The following is a 20995-nucleotide window of genomic DNA, read 5'->3' on the forward strand; positions in this document are numbered from 1 at the left end:
CGTAAGCCAATATGGTCATAACACATGTTCAGCCATGTCGAAGTTTACGGAGCTCCTTCCCCAGGACTCGAGGTCAGAGTTTTCAGCCCTGGTGGAAGAGGGGAAACTGATCTCCCGAGCCTCTCTCCAAGCGGCCCTAGATGCGGCGGACTCAGCCTCGCGCACCCTGGCCACGGGCCTGGTCATGAGGCGGGGAGCCTGGCTCCAGGTCTCAGGCCTTCCCTATGAGGTCCAGCAAACCATTCAGGACCTCCCCTTCGAGGGGCAGATGCTGTTTTCAGAAAAGATGGACAAGCGTCTACATAGCCTAAAGGACTCGAGGGCTACGCTTCGCTCGCTGGGCTTGCATACCCCTGCGACCCAGCGCAGGCAGTTTAGGCTGCAGACGGCCCCGCGCCCCTACCAGCTTCAGACTTGCCAGGAGCTGGGGCGCAGGCGGGGCAGAAATGGCAGGAGGCGTCACCAACGCTACCCCTCCAGCCAGGCGTCCGGTCAACCAAGGCCGTCATCGGGGCCTAGGCCCCCTATTTGATGGTACGGTCGAGGGCGACCTACCTATCGAGACTCTGGATCCTTCTACCCCTACCTTTGGGTCACGTCTGTCCCCCTTCTACCATGCCTGGTCCCGAATCACGTCGGACAGCTGGGTGCTCTGCACGGTAGAGAAGGGATAGTCTATCCAGTTTTCCTCCCTCCCGCCCCACCAGCCCCCCTCCCCGTCCCTCTTCAGGGACCCCTCTCACGAGCAACTTCTAATTCAGGAAGTGCAGTCCCTCTTGGAGGCAGGGGCGGTGGAGGAAGTCCCTCGGGAGCTCAGGGGCAAAGGCTTCTATTCCAGGTATTTCCTAATACCGAAGGCGAAAGGGGGTCTAAGACTCATCCTGGACTTGCGGCAACTGAACAAGTTTGTACGAAAACTCAAGTTCTGCATGGTCTCCCTGTCCTCGATCATTCCCTCTCTGGATCCAGAAGATTGGTACACCGCCCTCGACTTAAAGGACGCTTATTTCCACATCGCCATAATTCCCCGACACCGACGCCCATCTGCAGTTCACGGTGCTCCCGTTTGGCCTGTCAGCTGCCCCAAGGATTTTCACAAAGTGCATGGCAGTTGTGGCGGCCTTCCTGCGCAGGCGGGGCATCCAGGTATTCCCCTACCTGGACGATTGGCTCATAAAGGGCCACACCAAGGAGCAGGTGGAGGCTCAGGTGTTGTTCATCAGGCGGATCTTTCTCAAACTTGGCCTCAGTGGTGTCCATTCCCCACTTGGTGCTGAGCTCGCTACGGTGGTGGCTCAACCCGCAGAAAGTGTGCATGGGCATCCCCTTCGCCGCCCCTCAACCCTCTGGTAACGGATGCCTCGGATCGGGGTTGGGGAGCGCACCTGGGGAATCTCAGGACACAGGGCTTGTGGTCGCCGGAGGACCTCGAGTTGCATATCAATGTCAGGGAGCTGAGAGCGGTTCACCTGGCTTGTTTGACCTTCCAGTCCCACCTGGCTGGCAGATGTGTTTCAGTCCTCTTGGACAACACATTGACGGTCTTTTATATCAACAAACGGGGGTGCACGCTCCTCTCCCCTGTGCAGGGAAGCCCTCGCGTTGTGAGATTTCTACATTCAGAATGCTTACCACCTGACAGCGTTCTACCGTCCGATAGAGCAGAACGGCCTGGCGGACACCCTGAGCCGCTCATTCCAGGGTCACGAGTGGTCCCTCCGACGGGACGTAGTACGCTCAATCTTCTAGCTCTGGGGCTTTCCCCAGTTAGACCTGTTAACCTCGAGGGAAAACAGGAAGTGCCGACGGTTCTGCTGTCTCTTGGGGCACAGTCCAGGGTCTCTGTCAGATGCCTTCCTCCAGTCTTGTGGGGTCGGACTGCTCTACGCCTTTCCTCCAATCCCCCTGATACACAGGGTGATTTTGAAGATCCGCAGGGACCACGCACAGGTAATCCTGATAGCTCCGGCGTGGCCGCGCCAACATTGGTACACGTCGCTCCTGCACATGTCCGTTCAGGCACCCCTGACGCTGCCCCTGCTTCCGGACCTGATCACGCAGGACCGGGGCTATCTCCACCACCTGAACGTGGAATCTCTCCACCTCACAGCCTGGATGCTCCATGGCTGAACCCGGTGGAGATGCAGTGCTCCCAGCAGGTCAGACAAGTGCTGCTCGGTAGTAGGAAGCCATCAACCAGGGCCACGTACCTGGCCAAATGGAAGCGCTTCTCCATATGGTCAGGTCAGCGAGGCCACGATCCATTGGGGGTCAGTGATGAGCTGCCAAAATATTAACAACCGGTTCCCTCCTCCCCCCCCGGGGGGGGGGGTCGTGCCCCATCCAACCCCTCATGTTCCTTGACACACAGACCCCGGGACCCCTGACTCATCCCCCCCTTCCCTGTCTGCCCCTTGCCGCCCCACCCAACCCCTCCTCTCATTCTCGGTGGCCCCCCAGGACCCCTACCCCATCCAACCACCTCTTCTCTCTGTCCCTGAGTGCCCCCACCACCTCATCCAACCCTGCTCTTTCCTGACTGCTCCCCGGGACCCTTGCCCCCATTCATTCACCCTGTTCCCTGCCCTCTGACCGCCCTGACCCCTATCCAATCCCCCACAACCCCCCCCCACCCGGCCCCCGTACCACACTGCCTGGAGCCGGGACCAGGTCCACTCCGCCAGGACCACGACCGGCGCCGCGGGGCCCAACTCCCCGGGCCGGCACCGGGGCCGAGCCGCTCGGCCGGAACCACGGGGCCTGACTTCCTGGGCCGGGGCCGGGCCGGGCTGGAGCCGCTCGGCTGGCACCGGGGCCGGAGCCACGGGGCCCGACTCCCCGGGCCGGGCTGGGCCGGGCTGCGCTGGGCTGGAGCCGCTCGGCCAGCACCGGGGCCGGAGCCGCGGGGCCCGACTCCCTGGGCCGGGCTGGGCCGGAGCCACGGGGCCCGACTCCCCGGGCCGGGCCGGAGCTGCGGGTCCCGAGCTGGGCCGGAGCTGCACCAGCTGGGGCCGGGACCAGCACCGGCTCCGTGGGGCCGGGCTGGAGCTGTGAAGCCGGCTGGGGCGCTCGGTGGGGCCGGGACCAGGCTGGAGGGAGCCGCTCTGGGACTGGGAGCTGCTGAGCCAGCCGCACCTCCTCCCGGGCCCCAGCTTACCTGCCTGCCTGCTGCTTGTTCAGGCTTCCCGTGAACATCTGATTCGCGGGAAGCAGGGGAGGGGGAGGGGAAGGGGGCAGAGCAGGAGAGGAGGGGGAAGTGAGCTTGGGCCGGAGCTTTTGTTAAATAAAGCCCTAATAGAACTGGTTGTCCTGGAACAACCAGTTCTAAAAGGGCTGCTAAATTTAACAACCGGATCGCGCGAACCGGTGCGAACCGGCTCAAGCTCACCACTGCTGGGGGTCCCAATCCCTATTATCCTAGACTATTTGCTCCACCTCAGACACCTGGGCCTTTCCCTCTCCTTGATTCGTGTTCACTTGGTGGCCATCTCGGCTTTCCATCCGGGAGAGGGGGGTACCTCGGTGTTCGCGAACCTGCTGGTTGGTCGTTTCCTCAAGGGCATGGGCAGGCTATTTCCTCATGTTCGTCAACCAGCTCCTGCCTGGGACCTGAATGTGGTCCTCTCCACCCTCATGGGACCTCCCTTCGAGCCCCTGGCTTCGTGCTCCCTGTTGTACTTGTCGTATAAAACCACCTTCCTGGTGGCGATCACCTCAGCCAGGAGGGTGTCAGAGCTCAGGGCATTTACATCCGAGCCCCCGTACACTGTCTTTTATAAGGACAAGTTCCAACTTAGACCTCACCCAGCCTTCCTCCCCAAGGTCGTCTCCCAGTTCCACATGGGACAAGATATCTTTCTCCTGGTGTTTTATCCAAAACCACACTCTTCCGGTGAGGAGCGGAGGCTACCTTCCCTGGATGTCCACAGGGCCTTAGCCTTTTACATTGAATGTACCAAGCCGTTCAGACGCTCGACTCAGTTCTTCATCGCAGTGGCGGATAGGATGAAAGGGCTCCCGGTCTCCTCTCAGCGAATCTCTTCGTGGATTGTGGCCTGCATCCGGGAATGCTACCGCATAGCTAAGACCCCTGTCCCTCCGGTCACAGCCCACTCCACTAGAGCGCAGGCCTCCTCTGCGGCGTTCCTGGCTCAGATCCTGACTCAGGAGATTTGTAGAGCGGCCACATGGTCCTCCATCCACACGTTCACGTCGCACTATGCCATCACGCACCAGGCTAGAGATGATGCAGCCTTCGGTCGTGCAGTACTCCAGTCAGCAGTGAACTCCGACCCCACCACCTAGGTTCAGGCTTGTGAGTCACCTGCTTGGAATGGACATGAACAACCACTCGAAGAAGAAAAAATGGTTACCCACCTTTTAGTAACTGTTGTTCTTTGAGATGTGTTGTTCATGTCCATTCCAATACCCACCCTTCTGCCCGCCTGTCGGAGTGCCGGCAAGAAGGAACTGAGGGGATGGAGGGTTGGCAGGCCCCTTTATAGGGCGCCATAGTGGCGCCACTCCAGGGGGCGCCAGGGCTGACCCTACGGACGCTGCTAGGGGAAAATCTTCCGGTAGGCATGCACGAGGCTCGCACACACCTGCTTGGAATGAACATGAACAACATATCTCGAAGAACAACAGTTACTAAAAGGTGGGTAACCATTTTTTCCCATCCCCTTCCACATGAACATTAAGGTGCTTTCAGATGTTGCCATATGTGATAGAGATTTTTTCTGGTTACACAATATGGGCAATGGTTGTGACTGTTGTTACCAATATGAAATTACCAAACCTTCATAAATAAGTTTATCTGGAATGCAAGTGGCACAGAATGGAGAGGCATTTCTACAACTCAGTGCTTCAATAGAAATGTAACACATCTTTTCATATTTTCCAGGATCACTTGTTGTTGCCTGCCACCACCCATAATAAGACCAGACGGCCCAAGATGTCTATCGTGTTGCCAGCAATAAACATCAGTGGTAAGTCCAAACCTTGATTTAGGACAAATACTTTAAAAAAGATATGCCTGGATTGGTCATGGAAGACAAAAATGTAATGTAAGTTTAATAAATCAAACTGCTTTTCTGGTGCAGAAGCCATATCATAGCTTTACATACTCCTAATGTAGGAATCACATGCCTGCCAAAACAGGGTTCTAAGGTCCCATTATTGGTGGAACAAATGGCTATTTGGAGACCCTGGATGCCACTAGTTAATAACCTTCTAGTGAGAGGAGGGATAGCTTAGTGGTTTGAGCATTGGCCTGCTAAACCCGGTATTATGGGTTCAATCCTTAAGGGTGCTATTTAGGGAACTGGGGTAAAAATCTGTCTGGGGATTGGTCCTGCTTTGATTCTATGGTTCCAGGATAGTTAGACCCCTAGAAAATCTTAGAATTTAAAAAAATCTAAAGTTTGGCTATCATGTCAGTATTTTGCTGTGATTTATAATGTATATGAAGGATGAGGAGTCTCCAATCTCCTGCTTTAACACTGGATAACTGTATATATTTTGGCCTTTCTGACAATAATTTGGGGCTCCTTGAAGATATTGTAGGGGTAGAGGGGAATGTCCCCTTTTCATCCCAGTAATGCCAGGCCTGCCTGCTACAGTAGGCACAGAACCTTTTTCAAAGAAGTTATCCATTACAAGCACACGTGCTTTGGATCCAGTATCTGAGAACCAAGTACAACAGAACCCTCCTCCACTAACCACTCGCAGTTCTTGGCTTTCTCCTGGTCACAGAACTCAAAGTGCTGTCTCCGTGGTGGTTAATGTTCCAGTCTGATAAACAATTTTTCAATAGAAAAAAATCCAGTTTTAGTGTGTTCCATAGTTCTTAAGATAGAATATGTGATCATGAGAGGTTTTATCAGCTACAGTCTGCTCTGCAAGTGGTACAGCTCAGACAAGTGAAATAAAATCTTCCCACCACACTATGACATCCTCTGTGTGCCACATTAGAGAAAAACTGTTTTACAAAAGTACTAGTGTCAACATTCGGAGTTTGATTCACCCTGCAATACTTGTGTTTCACGCCAATGTCACTTCACTGAAACCCATGGACTAATCTGGTACAAAACAAGAGTGAATCATACCCTTCATTGGAACCTTTTTTCCAGATCCCTCCACCTGCAACCCATGACTCCAGGCTGTATCCCTCTGCTGTAGTTAACTTTAAAGTTGATCAGAGAAACTTCCTCCAAATCTAACCACATCTGAATTCAGGTTGATGTTACCGAAATTTTATTTTAAAAGAAAACCAGAGAAAAGTTCAGACAATGTCAAAACTGCTTGTGTCAGTGTTCTCAGAACGAACCATTTTGGTTTTCATTTTGAAATAACTTTTTGTTTCATAGACTTTAAGGTCAGAAGGGACCATTAGGATCATCTAGTTTGATCTCCTGCACAATGCAGGCCACAGAATCTCACCCACCCACTCCTGTAACAAGCCTAGGTCTGAGCCATTGAAGTCCTCAAATCATGGTTTAAAGATTTCAAGGTGCAGAGAACCTTCCAGCAAGTGACCTGTGCCCCACGCTGCAGAGGAAGGCAAAAAAACCCCAGGGCTTCTGCCAATCTGCCCTGGAGGAAAATTCCTTCCCGACCCCAAATATGGTGATCAGCTAAACCCTGAGCATGTGGGCAAGACTCACCAGCCAGACAGCCAGGAAAGAATTCTCTGCAGTAACTCAGATCCCACCCCATCTAACATCCCATCACAAGCCATTGGGCATATTTACTGCTAGTAGTCAAAGACAAATTAGTTGCCAAAATTAGGCTATCCCATTATACCATCCCCTCCATAAACTTATCAAGCTTAGTCTTGAAGCCAGATATGTCTTTTGCCCCCATTACTCCCCTTGGAAGGCTATTCCAGAACTTCACTCCTCTGATGGTTAGAACCTTTGTCTAATTTCAAGTCTAAACTTCCTGATAGCCAGTTTATATCCATTTGTTCTTGTGTCTACATTGGTATTGAGCTTAAATAATTCCTCTCCATCCTGGTATTTATTCCTCTGATATATTTATAGAGAGCAATCATATCTCCCCTCAGCTTTCTTTTGGTTAGGCTAAACAAGCCAAGCTCTTTGAGTCTCCTTTCATATGACAGGTTTTCCATTCCTCGGATCATCTTAGTAGCCCTTCTCTGAACCTATTTCTAAATTTTTTTAAATAAAAATTGAAATAAAAACAAAACATTTCAATTTGGTTGAAACAAAACAAAGTGATGGACCCAAAATGGAATTTTTCTTCATTGAGAATTCAGAAATTCAGTGTTTGTTCCAGTTTGGAATACAGCCAGATTTGAAATCTCAAAACCCCTCACAAAATGGAACTTCCATCCTCCACACAGGTCTAGTTAACTCTGTAGAGTCCATTAATGCCTCTAAAACCAGCTTTAAATGGTATAATTTTAAAGTCCAGTATCTCAGTCTTGCTATGATTGGAAGAAAAGGTGGTGCTCATTAGGAAGCTTGGAATTTCCCTTTCTGATGGTGTAAAGGTCATGTTTCTACCTCTAGCATATCCCCCCTTAGTCTCTTCTTTTCCAAGCTGAAGAATGTAATAATTCCCAACACAGGCTTTTGGGCAAGAATATTTTTTGTAGGAATTGCATGCTTGTCATTGTCTCTTAGTCCACTTCCCAACTCACTTTGCCAGTGCGCCTCAATCTTACCTACTCCCTATTTTTCCAGTCCCAGCAGAGATGGCTAATGATGTGAGGTTTTGTGCAGAACTGAGAGGTCAGGGGAAGGGGGCTCAGTCTTAGTTTAATTGAGCTGATAGTACTGTGGATCAGGATTGAAAGACATTGGCAGAGCTGTATGAGGGCCTACGGTGTGAATAGCAAGGGCTGCTTGAGGTGTGAGGGTTAGGAGTGGAATATCTATTGTTTTCTCTTCAGCCTTCGCATAGAGTCAATCATAGAATTGTAGGACTGGAAGGGACCTTGAGAGGTCATCTAGTCCAGTCCCCTGCACTCATGGCAGGACTAAGTATTATCTAGATATATAGTGTGATGGAGCAAGGCCGGATGGCTACAGGAAAGTACTGAGGAGCAGGTATGTTAGCTCCAGGCTAAGCAAATCCCTAGGACCATGGGAACCAAAATGGCAGTTGCTCCAGGCTAATCAAGGCACCTGGGGCCAATTAAGAACTTTCTAGAAGGCACCGAAGAGAGCTACATTGATTGGAGCACCTGCAGCCAATCAGGGCAGGCTAATCAAGGCACCTGGTATAAAAAGGGGAGCTCACTCCAGTCTAGGGGGAAGGAGCCAGAGGAGAGAAGTGCATGTGAGGAGCTGGGAGCAAGAGGCACAAGGAGCTGAGACTGAGAGGGTGTGCTGCTGGAGGACTGAGGAATTATCATACCATCAAGCATTATCAGACACCAGGAGGAAGAACCTGTGGTGAGGATAAAGAAGGTGTTTGGAGGAGGCCATGGGGAAGTAGCCCAGGGAGTTGTAGCTGTCATGCAGCTGTTATAAGAGGCACTATAGACAGCTGCAATCCACAGGGCCCTGGGCTGGAACCCGGAGTAGAGGGTGGGCCCGGGTTCCCCCCAAACCTCCCAACTCCTGATCAGACACAGGAGGAGTTGACCCAGACTGTGGGTTCCACCAGAGGAGAAGATCACTGAGGTGAGCAAATCCGCCAAGAAGCGCAGGACCCACCAAGGTAGAAGAGGAACTTTGTCACAATAGGAATTCATCTAACCTGATCTTAAAACTCTCCAACAATGGAGATTCCAAACCATCCCTGGCCAATTTATTCCAATGCTTAACCATCCTGACTGTTAGGAAGCTTTCCTCATGTCCAACCTAAACCACCCTCTCTTAAGGAGATCCATTTTTCTCCTTCCTCCTTGTAATAACCTTTTATGTACCTGAAAACTGTTATCATGTCCCTTCTCAGTCTTCTCTTCTCCAGACTGAACAAACCCATTTTTTTCAGTCATCCCTCATAGATCATGTTTTCTAAGACCTTTAATGATTTTTGTTGCTCGTCTTTGGGCTTTCTCCAATTTGTCCACATCTTTCCTGAAATGCGGTGCCCAGAACTGGACGCAGTACTCCAACTGAGGCCTAATCAGTATAGAGTAGATCAGAAGAATTACTTCTTGTGTCTTGCTTACAACACATCTACTAATACATCCCAGAATGATGTTTGCTTTTTTTGCAACAGTGTTACACTGTTGATGCATATTTAGCTCGTGATCCACTATGACCCCCATGACTGGAATTCAATGGTACTTCAGTGGACCATTGAATTCAATGGAATTCAAGGAGTACTACAGTACTCCTTCCTAGGCAGTCATTTCCCATTTTGTATGTGTGCAACTGATTGTTCAGTACTTCGCCTTTGTCCTTATTGAATTCCATCCTATTTACTTCAAACCATTTCTCCAGTTTGTCCATACTAGCAACAGTATAGCACAGCTTTTAGAAGTGGAAGTGAAGAATCACTTATCCAGATGAAACTGAAAATGGATTTAAGAAGGTGCATGGAAATACTCCATGGGCTCTGCCTTTACCTCCCCCTTCAAGCCCAGCCTTAGTGTCTTTAACTTTAAGCCCCTTCACAATTTAGTCCCACACTACCCAGCTGATGTTGGCTTGCTCTGCACACAGCAATTTGCACAAGTATAAGTAAAATAATTTTTTAAAAGCCATTTAATTTAAACCAGTGCAGCCCCCTCTGTGGACACTCTCATATTGCATTTACAACTGGTTTCAGCTGGCATGGGTAATTCTAGTGACCTATAATATCATCAGCTGCTGCCTTCGCTTGTGCCAGTTCTCCAAGCCTTTACTTCCCACCTATCAGCTTCTTCCTTATGCACCTCCACTCTTTCTACCATTATGCATGGGAAAATCAGCCTGCTCTAAGCCATACAGCTACTGCCAGACCCTTCTCCAGGCTCACTTCTGCCATAAGGCCATTCAACAACAGTCAGACCCTTCTTCAGATTCACACCCAGGCAATGTTCCCTCTAATTTTTGACAGGTCATGTGCGCAAAAAATTTCTTCTGTGCAAATTTTTGAAGCAGAGTTCAAATTTGTGCGCTATGAGGCAAATGCGCCCAAGCGAGTAAAATGCTTATACATTTTAAAAGTTTTAATTTGCAATTTGTGATAATAATAGTGCATAGCTCCAATCACGTCCATGCATCTGCGGCAAAAAAACACAGGAAAATGGAGATGTGTGGGTCCCGACATGATCAATGTTCCACATTCGAAATGCTGGCGGGGAGGGATATAATTCATTGCCCTCCTTCCCCTCCAGATGGCGGGCAAGCAATGTCAAAAGTCACCCGTAACTGATATTTCGGCCTGGCTCCAATGTAGTATTTCATTTTTTGTGCACACAGGTGTTTCGCCATGTGCACAGTTTAGAGGGAACAGTGCAGCCAGGTGCTCACCACGACCAGGCAGGTGATCTGTGACTGGTCCTTTTCCTACTCTCTCATTTTTGTTAACTTCCATTCTTTTACTAATCCCATCCCACCTCTGCTGCCACCATTCTTGCCACTCCTCACCCCTCATCTGCTCCCAGATGAAAAACAAAAAACAAACCCGTAATTCACAGCACTGGGCCAATTCCACACCACATGGATTTGATGGCATGTGACATCCCGTTCCCTCCCCTCCCCTCCTTCAAGTGTGTGTGTGGTTCAGGCTGTATGTCCTCCAGAGCAGGGATTGTCTCTTATCTGTGCTGTGCATAACACTCATCACCCTGAGGCCCTTTCCCAATCAGTGCCCTTGGGCACTAGCATATTTAATAATAATACACTGGACTTAGATCAGCTTTCTGGGGATAACAACCCAATTTTGCATAAAATACACAGGCTCAATGACTATCAGTGATGAGGAGACTCATTTTGAGTCACACCCAAAAGACTGAACGTATACAACATAAACATGTACAGTAGTTAGTAGTAGTAGGGAGGAAGCTGTATGCCAAGCGAAGGCACATGTTGTACACAGAGTCTCTGTCTGAACAGGAATACACTCTGTACCAGATAATCTATACAAAATCATGCCTTATTATGCACTTTATAGTGCAAATGAACCATAAACCCAAATGTTTTTGTTACATTTAAGCATACTGAAAACGCTGTCAGATGCAGAATTTCCATAAACTGAATGATTTAGCTTCAAGCGTCCAACATTTTTGCTGGTTCCATTTTCCCATGCAGTTTGGTAAGACAAATGTGGTAATATATAATCAACCTTATTGCAGAGGAAACATTTTCATTAGAGGTTTCATAATTATTTTTTGCACTTATCTGCCTGAAAATTCATTATGTGTCCATGTTACAAGAATCCTTCCCTGGTTGAGCTGGATTGTCACACACACAGATAATTTCATCATCTGGAGACTGAGTTATATTTCTGATAATGGTTTGGAAAGTATTACATTTCCTTTGAAAAAGTTACTTTATCTGATCACAATATGAGCAGTTTTTAAAAGAAACTGGACTGAATAATGCTTTCAAACAATGTGAGAAATAGACTTCAGAATGAGGAAACAGTGTAAAATTGTTTATTTAAATGGAAACACCAACATTACCTGGGGAATATCAGAGGCCCAGGGATTTGGGCAGAGACACTGAAACCGATAAGACATAAATGCAATTTCAGAACAAACATACAGCAAACCCTGTCTTGTGTCAGTCAAATTGGCCAGTGGGTGCGGGAAATACCAGAGCATCTGTGAGAGACCCTGGGAGACTCTGCTTCATTTTTAACCTATTAATTCCAGTTCACTTTGGGGCAGATCATGCCCATGAGAGCCTTGTGTGGGGGAGGAGCTCCTCCCCTTCACAGTTCTGTCCCTCCTTCCTGGAGACACTGCAGAGTCTGGCATGGGGACTGCGCATGTCCAGGGGCAGCTGACAGGAATATGGCAGTTAGTAGGCAATGAAGCCACAGTAAAGGCTTCTCTAGGTGGCTGCTGCTTCCGAAGGAAGTCACCATTCAAAGATTTGCCCCAATGGGGAGAGGACAGCTCTTTCTGAGAGGAGTCAGCAGGGCTGGTGGGAGCTGAACATGTGCCCCTCTGGCCCCTGCTCCCACTGTCCATCCTCTTCTCCAGCTACAACCCTGAGGGAGGAGGGGAAATCATTGCCATTGAGGTGACTGATAACCTTCCTCTTGCTGTCATGGCCCTTTGAGTGCAGATCAAGGGAGTGTGATTAGGCCCTCCTTAATTTTGAAACAATGCCCAGAATGCCTTCATTTGCTTCCTTCTACACTGGCCCTGACTCTGAACCCAAAAACAATATGCAATTCAATAGAAAGTGGTTTGGGAGTCTCAGGTAATCTCTTCCAGGCAGGATTCTCATCCTTTTCTGACTGGCCCCAGGATCTCTCATCTGAATTGCTGATCTCTATTGTTATATTCTGCCCTTGCCTTCTTTGTGGGACTCCCAGTGACATCAGAAGGGGTTCATGCAGAGAATAGATATAAGCTAGAATTAGAGAGAAGAAATGAATGGCCTCTCACTGTGTGAACCTGCGTATGGCTCTAGAGTGGAGAGTAAAGGCCAATTGCAAGAGGGAGATTAGAGGTCAGTATGTATTTTGCTGTTTCTCTAAACAAGTTTCAAACTATTGGGAAGTAAAATGGGCTTAGAAACTTCTGTACATCAGCCAGTTTGTTTGTTTTTCCCCTTTCACATCATCATTCAGATGTTTCACATATAGTTTCCACAGTTCTTTAAGACGCTTGTAGGAGTGAGATGCAAACAATTTCCTCCTTTCCCTCTCATGGAGTTCCTGATGCTGTCATTACAGGTGAATTTAAACCCTTTTTCTCAAACTGTTTGAGTTAGGACTTAGGCTTGGTCTACACTACAGAGTTAGCTTGATGTAACGCAGCTTACGTCAACCTAACTCTGTCAGTGTCTACACTACAATGGTGCTTCCGCCAATGTAAGTCACCCACTATATTGACTTAATAACGTCACCTCCACAAGAGGTGTAGCAGTTACATCGATGTAGTTAGGGCAACGCAGTGTCCATGTAGACACTGCCTTACTTACACCACCTGTTGGCTGTCAGCCGGGTACCAGCCTCACAGCTGGATCCCCCTTGGCCCCAACGCTGACAGCCCAAGCTGTCAGCTGGGCATCGGCTCACAGCTGGAGCCCCACCCAGGGGCTAACAGCTCAAGCTGTGACTCAGTTTCACAGCAGGGAGCCTACCAGCAGTGAAATTGACATTCTTGTCAGTTTTATAGCTGCTATTATTTCACATTTCATCTCCAGTTCCTGCTGTCAGCCCTGTGGTGGGGGCTTTACCTGTGAGCCCTGCGTGTCTTTCAGTGCCCTACAATGCCCCACTTCAGTCAGTGCAAGTGCTCCTCGTGAGGACACGCTCCCACTGACAGAAGGAGGGTAATGTGGACACCAACAGCCGATTTAATTGCTGCAGTGACTGTAGGTTGACCTAACTTACGTCGACCTAATTTTGTAGTGTAGACAAGCCCTAAGTGTCCTTCTTGCTATGAGTCTCCATGGAGACTCCAAGGCTTCGATCAGCCATGGAAACTAAGTTACGCTCTATCCCCAAAAATGATTCCTTCAGATAAGGGCTGAAGTACATGGGGAAGCTTGCACCACAACTGATAGTGATTTACCTCTTCTCTGGATAAAGAGAGGACTTCTGTCTCCTGGGCTGCCAGTCCAGCATCTTTCACCAATGTTAATTTCACTCACAGGCAGACTTACTTCACAGTGTGGGTACATCTGCACTGCAAACAAAAAAAAATCTTGTGGCAGAGAGTGTCAGAGCCTTGGTCAACTAACTCAGGCTCACAGGGCTGATGCTACAAGGCTAAAAATAGCAGTGTAGATGTTACCACTTGGGCTGGAGCCAGGGCTCTGAGACCCATCCCCCTTGCCATGTTTCAGAGCCTGGGTTCCACCTGAGCCCGAAGGTCTACACTGCTATTTTAAGCCTCATAGCATGAGCCCAAGTCAGTTGTCATGGTCCAAGACTCACTGTCATGGGGTTTGATTCGTTTGTTTGTTTATTTGCTTGCAGTGTAGAGCTATCCTTTGGTTCTGAGAGGCTAGAAACCCTGATATTAATCATGGTGCATCAACTGATTGTCCTCATGTTAGGGTTAAGGAGAATGCTACATACTGAATGTTATTAGTCACTTTGTTGTCCAGGAAGATCTATTATTTACTGGGTTTCATCTTGTAATTTACAGCAGTGTAACCAAGGAAAATCCAGCCCATAGTTTATAAAGTGTTGGACATTCTTTGTGGAGGAAAAGTGCTACACAAATGTAAACTGGGATGTTCAAAGTAGTCTAGGGATTTAGCCACGGGTCTTCCATCCAGACTAATGGAAGGTGAATGGCTAAATCCTCTGGACTTCTTGAAAATCTCAACTGAAAGTCCTTATCCTCATTCTGATTACTGAGTGTGGGAGACAGCTGATCCAGAGGATGGCCAATCCTAGGTCCTATCACAATGGAGTGTCTTGATGATCTCTATCTGAAGGCACCATTTGGTATTTATGTTAGTGAGATGTTTATTCTCAGTAGAGAGATCTTGCAGGGTTTTCCCAGCACTCTGTTGAGGGCTCTCATAAGAAGGGAAGCCAGCTTTAATTAAAATTTAAACACAAGCTTTTATTTTTAAGCAAATCATGTTTGTTATGGATATGCAATGAGTATTAGTTTAGAAATTTAACTATCCACCAGAGACTACGATAGTTAAGATTTCAGTTGTTTTCATTCCTAAAAAACCTTTGTTTGCAGTTCAGAGTCTCACTATCTGTATGACAGTGACTCAGAATTGACACACAGGAGGTACCGTTCTTATAGTTTAAATAAAAACATCTGCCATTAGTCTCCTGTTTACCTAACTGCTGTCAAGATTGTATAAGGCTGTTAACATTCATCTTTACATCACAATTATCGTCTACACCAGGGGTGGCCAACCTGAGTCTGAGAAGGAGCCAGAATTTGCCAATGTACATTGCCAAAAAGCCACAGTAATATGTCAGCAGACCCCATCAGCTCCCTCCCTCGCCCGCCACTCCCAGCACCTCCCATCCATCAGCGCCTCCCCCTCCCTCCCTGCACCTCCCAATTAGTTGTTTTGTGGCATGCAGGAGGCTCTGGGGGGAGGGGAAAGGAGTGAGGGCATGCAGACTCAGGAGAGGGCACAGGAAGGGGTGGAGCAGGGGCAGGGCCTGTGACAGAGCCAGGGGTTGAGCAGTGAGCACCCCCCGGCACATTAGAAAGTTGGAGCCTGTAGCTCCAGCCCCGGAGTCAGTGCCTATGCAAGGAGCTGCATATTAACTTCTGAAGAGCCGCATGTGGCTCCGGAGCCACAGGTTGGCCACCCCTGATCAACACTGTGCTGGACAGCCAAGCCATTTTTCCTACTTTGGTGCATGGGTTGTTTCATATTATGTAGACTCTATGTTACCCTTCATGGGGTAAACAGTTAATTTCACAGGTAGCTCAGAAGCAATCATGTTCAGTTCTGGCTGCATAAAGACCAGTCAGATGAGTGCTGAGGAACTCTCTAGTCCAGGTTGGCAGTGAGAGAGGTGGTGATTAGTTACCCTTTGCTCAGTTGAGTTCAGCTGATCCTATGTTGGAGGTCAGCTACTAGAAACAAAACTGTCAGAAAACTCAGGTAGCGAAAAGGCAGGTTTGAAACCCCTCTCAGTGCTAAACCCTGCTGGATGCACACTGCTTCTGGCTCCTGGCATGACTTGTGCTGTTTCTGTTGGGCGTGTGTGAGGTTTTCCACACTCTTCTTCAAGTGATGGTTCCTACTGTATTCCACTGAGAGTTTCTCCATCCATCTGGAGCCGGAGATTTTGAAAGTACTAGTGGCCGTTGGTTCACACATGCACCCTTGGCTTGCCTCATGGTTTCATCTTAAGTGATAAAGGGCAGGGTGGCTAGGACTTTTCAACTTGGAAAAGGGGAGACTAAGGGGGGATATGATGGAGGTATATACAATCATGAGTGGTGTGGAGAAAGTGAATAAGGAAAAGTTATTTACTTGTTCCCATAATATAAGAACTAGTTGCCACCAAATGAAATTAATGGGCAGCAAATTTAAAAGAAATAAAAGGAAGTTGTTCTTCACACAGCACACAGTTAACCTGTGGAACTCCTTGCCTGAAGAGATTGTGAAGGCTAGGACTATAACAGGATTTAAAAGAGAACTAGATAAATTCATGGAGGTTTAGTCCATTTATGGCTATTAGCCAGGATGGGTAAGGAATGGTGTCCCTAGCCTCTGTTTTTCAGAAGGTGGAGATGGATGGCAGGAGAAAAATTACTTGATCATTACGTGTTAGGTGTTGTTAGTATGCAGCTACCAGTGTGCTGCTCTGCTCTTGTTTGATGATGATAACAGTCGGCTGCGTGCGTGTTCCCTCTGTGTGCTGACACAGCAGACCCCGAGAGACCCCCCAAAGACCACAGACTCTAGTAAGGTATGAAGGAACCCGAGCCAGGTTTATTGTCAAATGAAGCACAGTAATAGTTTCCTATAGACTCTATAGGACATACTACGAATATGTGCCCCCTGGCAATGGACACAGCTCAGTCAGTGACAGGACTTTCCACTGCCCCCTAGCCTGGCCAAAGACGCGCACTGCGGAACCTACTTTTATACAGTTACAGGACAGATTACTCATCCCTATGACATATTGAGATACAGCCTCTTGGCTCATTAGGGTGCTGTCTCGCCTTTGATCAAGTTGTTCCAGACATACAGATCTATCCATCATGCTGTCCTGTCTTTAAGATGCACCTGCCTGTTCCTTGTTATGTCTATGGAGTGTCCTTGTATCAGGCTGTCCAGGTGCCATCTTGGAACAAGTTCCTCTTATTAGCCCTTATGTGTGAATGCGCCTGCTTCTAACAACCCTCTTCTCGCCAATTTCTGTGAGTGAGGCCTGCCTCTGGCTCACAGCCCAGCTTTTGCTTAGCAGTGCCTGGAAGTACTTTGGTTCAGGCTTCAGGCCTCAGACTAGTCCTCTGACACAAGAGTTTATATTTCAGGTCCGCATCTTACTACATTAGGTTCACTCTCTCTGGGACACTTGGCATTGGTCACTGTCGGTAAATAGGATACTGGCCATTCTTATGTAAATTATTTCTTATGTAAGCACTTTAAAAATATGTAGTTGTACATAGTTAGTGTTAGAGTATTTTACTGTGTTTACTGTTCATATAATAATTTTAGTAGTTTGCTAGTTTGGGGAGTAGAGTTGGGGCTTCTCAGGGGAGTGTTTCCACGTGAACCACACCATCCCCTGCCCCGTACCCATATATGAGTACTGAACTATGCCAAAGACTCAAGGCTTTAAACTCCACACTTCCTGCTCACGTTCCTTCTCAGTCAGTAATGAACATCAATGCTGCCACTGCTGCTTGTCCACATTTCATCCAGTTGCAATATCTGTTAATCGTTCCCCAGCCGGACCCAAGAAGGCCGGGCTCTCCGCCTCTGGAAGCATTACATGTAACTTTCATGAGACCTCTTTCAGACACTGGCCAGCACACACACACACACACATACACCCATGCATTGACCTGAGGCTGCTAGGAGCGCGCCTCCAGCTACAGTGGTACCAGTGCCAGGGCCTAGTCGAGAGGTAAGGAAGTAAGCACATAAGCATGTCAGTAAGTCTTCCACTAAACCTAAGAAAGCAGAGACTCCTTCCATGAGTTCCAGTCATAGGGAAGGAGCATGCTGTAAAGCGCATAATCATGATAAGAGTCCACATAAATCGACGGATCTGCCAGTACCGGGTACTGCTCCACACACACTGTCAACATCAACATCCCTCAGAGCTACAGAGCCATCTGCTCTGGGGAATACCATTGCTCCCATACCAGTTTTGGGGACTGACAGAGTACCCTTGACTCCAGGGAGGCTGGGAAAAGCACCAGAGCCCCATGAAATGTTTGCCCCAGGAGAGCTGAGATCAACACGCCTTCTGGGACCCTCTGCTTCCAAGGAGACTGTATCTCAACACAGGACATACCACATCTGAGGCACTCCTCACCCCTCACTCCCTCAGTTTACACGCTTCTGCCAGCTCTGATGGTACCGATGATGGAACTTATCTCCAAATTTTCATCTTCAGAGGAATCAGATGAGGGACAGGGACTGTACATCCCTTCCCACAACTACAAATACCAACGAGGCCTTCTACATCGTGGCAGTATCCTCCACTCCAGTCACCCCGGAGTCACTGGTTCCCTGCTCCATGGGGCCCGCCACAACTCCCTCCTGATTCATCATGCTGGCTCTATTGGGGATCCTGGCACCAATACCCACCCTTGGGACTCGTCAGTTCTGTCAGGGAAACTTCATCCATTTCACCCTCTCCAATGCCTTTGAGTAGACACTTGGAACGTATAACGGAAGAGGAGCCACTCAATCTGGTTCCTGCAGTACCACCAGATCAGGAGAGATTCCCATCTTCCTCACCTGATGCAGCGGTGGCTTTGGCATCCCTCCATCCTATGATGAGTACTGCCAATTCCAGGATCTCCTGTGTAGAGTGGCAGGAGAGCTGCATATTCCCCTGGAGGAGATCCAAGACACTCAGCCTAAGCTGCTGGACATACTTCATTCATCAGTGCCATCCTCGAGCTAGCTAGAACAGTTTGGCATACACCAGCCATATGTACGCCTACCCCAAGGGGGCAGAAAAATTATACTATGTACCAGCCAAGGGGTCTGAGTTTCTGTTTTCACCCCCGCCTCCTAATTCACTTGTGGTCCAGGCAGCAACGGAAGGGGTAGGCAACAGCACCCATGCTCCTCCCCATCTGACAGGGAGGGCAAGCCACTCAACCTTTTAGGCCCTAAAGTCTTCTCTGTAACCAAACTTCAGTTCAGGATTTTGTATTATCAGGCGTTAACCTTCCAAATACAATTTCCTGAATTACAACAAATTGGAGGACTTTTTGGAAAAAATGCTACAGCAGGACTGGACCTGGTTCCAAGCAAAAAATTGAGGAGGGAAAGCTAGTAGCAAGGACATCGCTCAACAGCGGTGGACACAGCAGATACCTCATTGCACTCAGTGGCCATGGGCATCATCATGAGTAGGGAGTCATGGCTCCATTCCTCTGATTTTCCCAGGAAGGTACAAAATGCCATCAAAGACCTCCCTTTCGATGAATCCCATCTCTTCAACCAAAAAAATGGATGGTTCTGTCCACACTCTCAAGGATTTGAGAGCTACATTCCATTCCTTGGGTATTTACACACCTGCTCTGAAACATTAATTCTACCACCTGCAGCCCACCTCCCAGTTTTTCCATCAGAGGACTTATGAACCACCAAGGAAGCATCAAAAGATTTGAAGATCATAGAATCATAGAAGTTTAGGGTTGGAAGAGACCTCAGGAGGTCATCTAGTCCAAACCCCTGCTCGAAGCAGGACCAACACCAACTAAATCATCCCAGCCAGGACTTTGTCAAGCCTGACCTTAAAAACCTATAAGGAAGGAGATTCCACTACTTCCCTAAGTAACCCATTCCAGTGCTTCACCATCCTCCTAGTGAAATAGGTTTTCCTAATATCCAAGCTAGACCTCCCCCACTGCAACTTGAGACCATTGCTTCTTGTTCAGTCATCTGCCACCACTGAGAACAGCCGAGCTCCATCCTCTTTGGAACCCCCCTTTAGGTAGTTGAAGGCGGCTATCAAATCCCCCCTCACTCTTCTCTTCTGCAGACTAAATAAGCTCAGTTCCCTCAGCCTCTCCTCGTAAGTCATGTGCAGCCTTCCTCCTCTCAGATGCAACCCCCACAGAAGAGGTATTTCTGAGGCACCCTAGAGAGCCATCAACCACCTTGCCTGCTGCCATACAACCACCTCACCCCCTTTGGGGGTCATCTAGCACACTTTTTAGCAGCTTGGAGTGCAATAAAAACAGACAGGTAGGTTCTGAATGTCATCCACTATGGCTATATGATCGAGTTCATCATGTTACCTCATCCATAGCCCCTCCCCTGGCCCCTCCCCAGGGATCACTCTCACAACAGTATCCTCCCCCTAGAGGTGGACTCCTTACTACACAGAGGGGCGATAGAGCAGGTTCCTCCGGACAAATCAAGGGATGGGGTTCTATTCAACTTACTTCCTGATACCCAAAAAGAAGGGCAAATGGAGACCAGTTCTGGACCTCCACTGTGTCAATTGCTTCATCCACAAGCCCAAGTTTCATATAGTCACCTTAGAAGCAATCATCTCATCATTAGAAGAAGGCATATTGTTTATGGATGTCGATATTCAGGTGGCTTATTTTCACAGACATTCATCTGGCCCACAGGTGCTTCCTGAGGTTCATGGTCAGCCCTCAGCATTTTCAATACAGGGTCCTGCCATTTGGACTCACCACTACTCCAGGGTCTTCACCAAAGTTTTCTTCATCACCGTGGCCTATCTCAGGCATTATGGGGTCCTTCCATTCCCCTATCTCAATGACTAGCTCCTAGCAGTGTGGTCCAGAGTCGAAGCCTGCATTTCAACCTCTGTGTTGCTCAGACTCCTTTCCTCCCTCAGAGTCAGCATCTGCATCAAAAAATCAACGTTAGACCCCACACAATCCTTAGACTTCATAGGGGCCTCCATCAGCTCAGTCACAGCACAAGCTTACCTACCAAGGGACAGGTTCCAGACTCCACAAGAACTCATAGCCCACATAGTAAGTGTATGTAGTATTGGTGATAAGTATTTGCTTGGCAGTCCTAGAGGTGGAAGGGTTTTCCACTCAGAACAGGTATAGTAAAGGCAGCCATATGCAAGCGTCACTGCCCTGCCAGTGTGCCTCAGTGCTGATCTGGAGTGAGTATGCCTAGAGGCGAGTGGAGGTGGGATGTCATGCTCTCTTCAGTCCTTGGCATCATTGCTGATTATCAGTAAAGGGGTGCCATTAGTGTCAGATACGATGGCAGATTGTTAT

The 20995-nt window shown here is 48.6% G+C and overlaps 1 protein-coding gene across 7 annotated transcripts in view; it reads left to right on the plus strand.

The window, feature by feature from the left end:
• Positions 1–20995, plus strand: part of ATF6 (activating transcription factor 6) — a 366260-nt gene that overhangs the window by 320927 nt on the left and 24338 nt on the right. For all 7 annotated transcript variants that reach the window (XR_005583814.1, XR_005583815.1, XM_039485531.1 and 4 more), the window contains one exon: positions 4904–4988. Coding sequence is in view for 5 of the 7 variants with exons in the window: in XM_039485531.1 (XP_039341465.1) it covers positions 4904–4988 (85 nt within the window). In the remaining 2 variants the exon portion in view is untranslated. The remainder of the gene's footprint in view (positions 1–4903; positions 4989–20995) is intronic.

This window comes from Mauremys reevesii, linkage group 8 (assembly GCF_016161935.1).
Source record: "Mauremys reevesii isolate NIE-2019 linkage group 8, ASM1616193v1, whole genome shotgun sequence".
NCBI lineage: Eukaryota > Metazoa > Chordata > Testudines > Geoemydidae > Mauremys > Mauremys reevesii.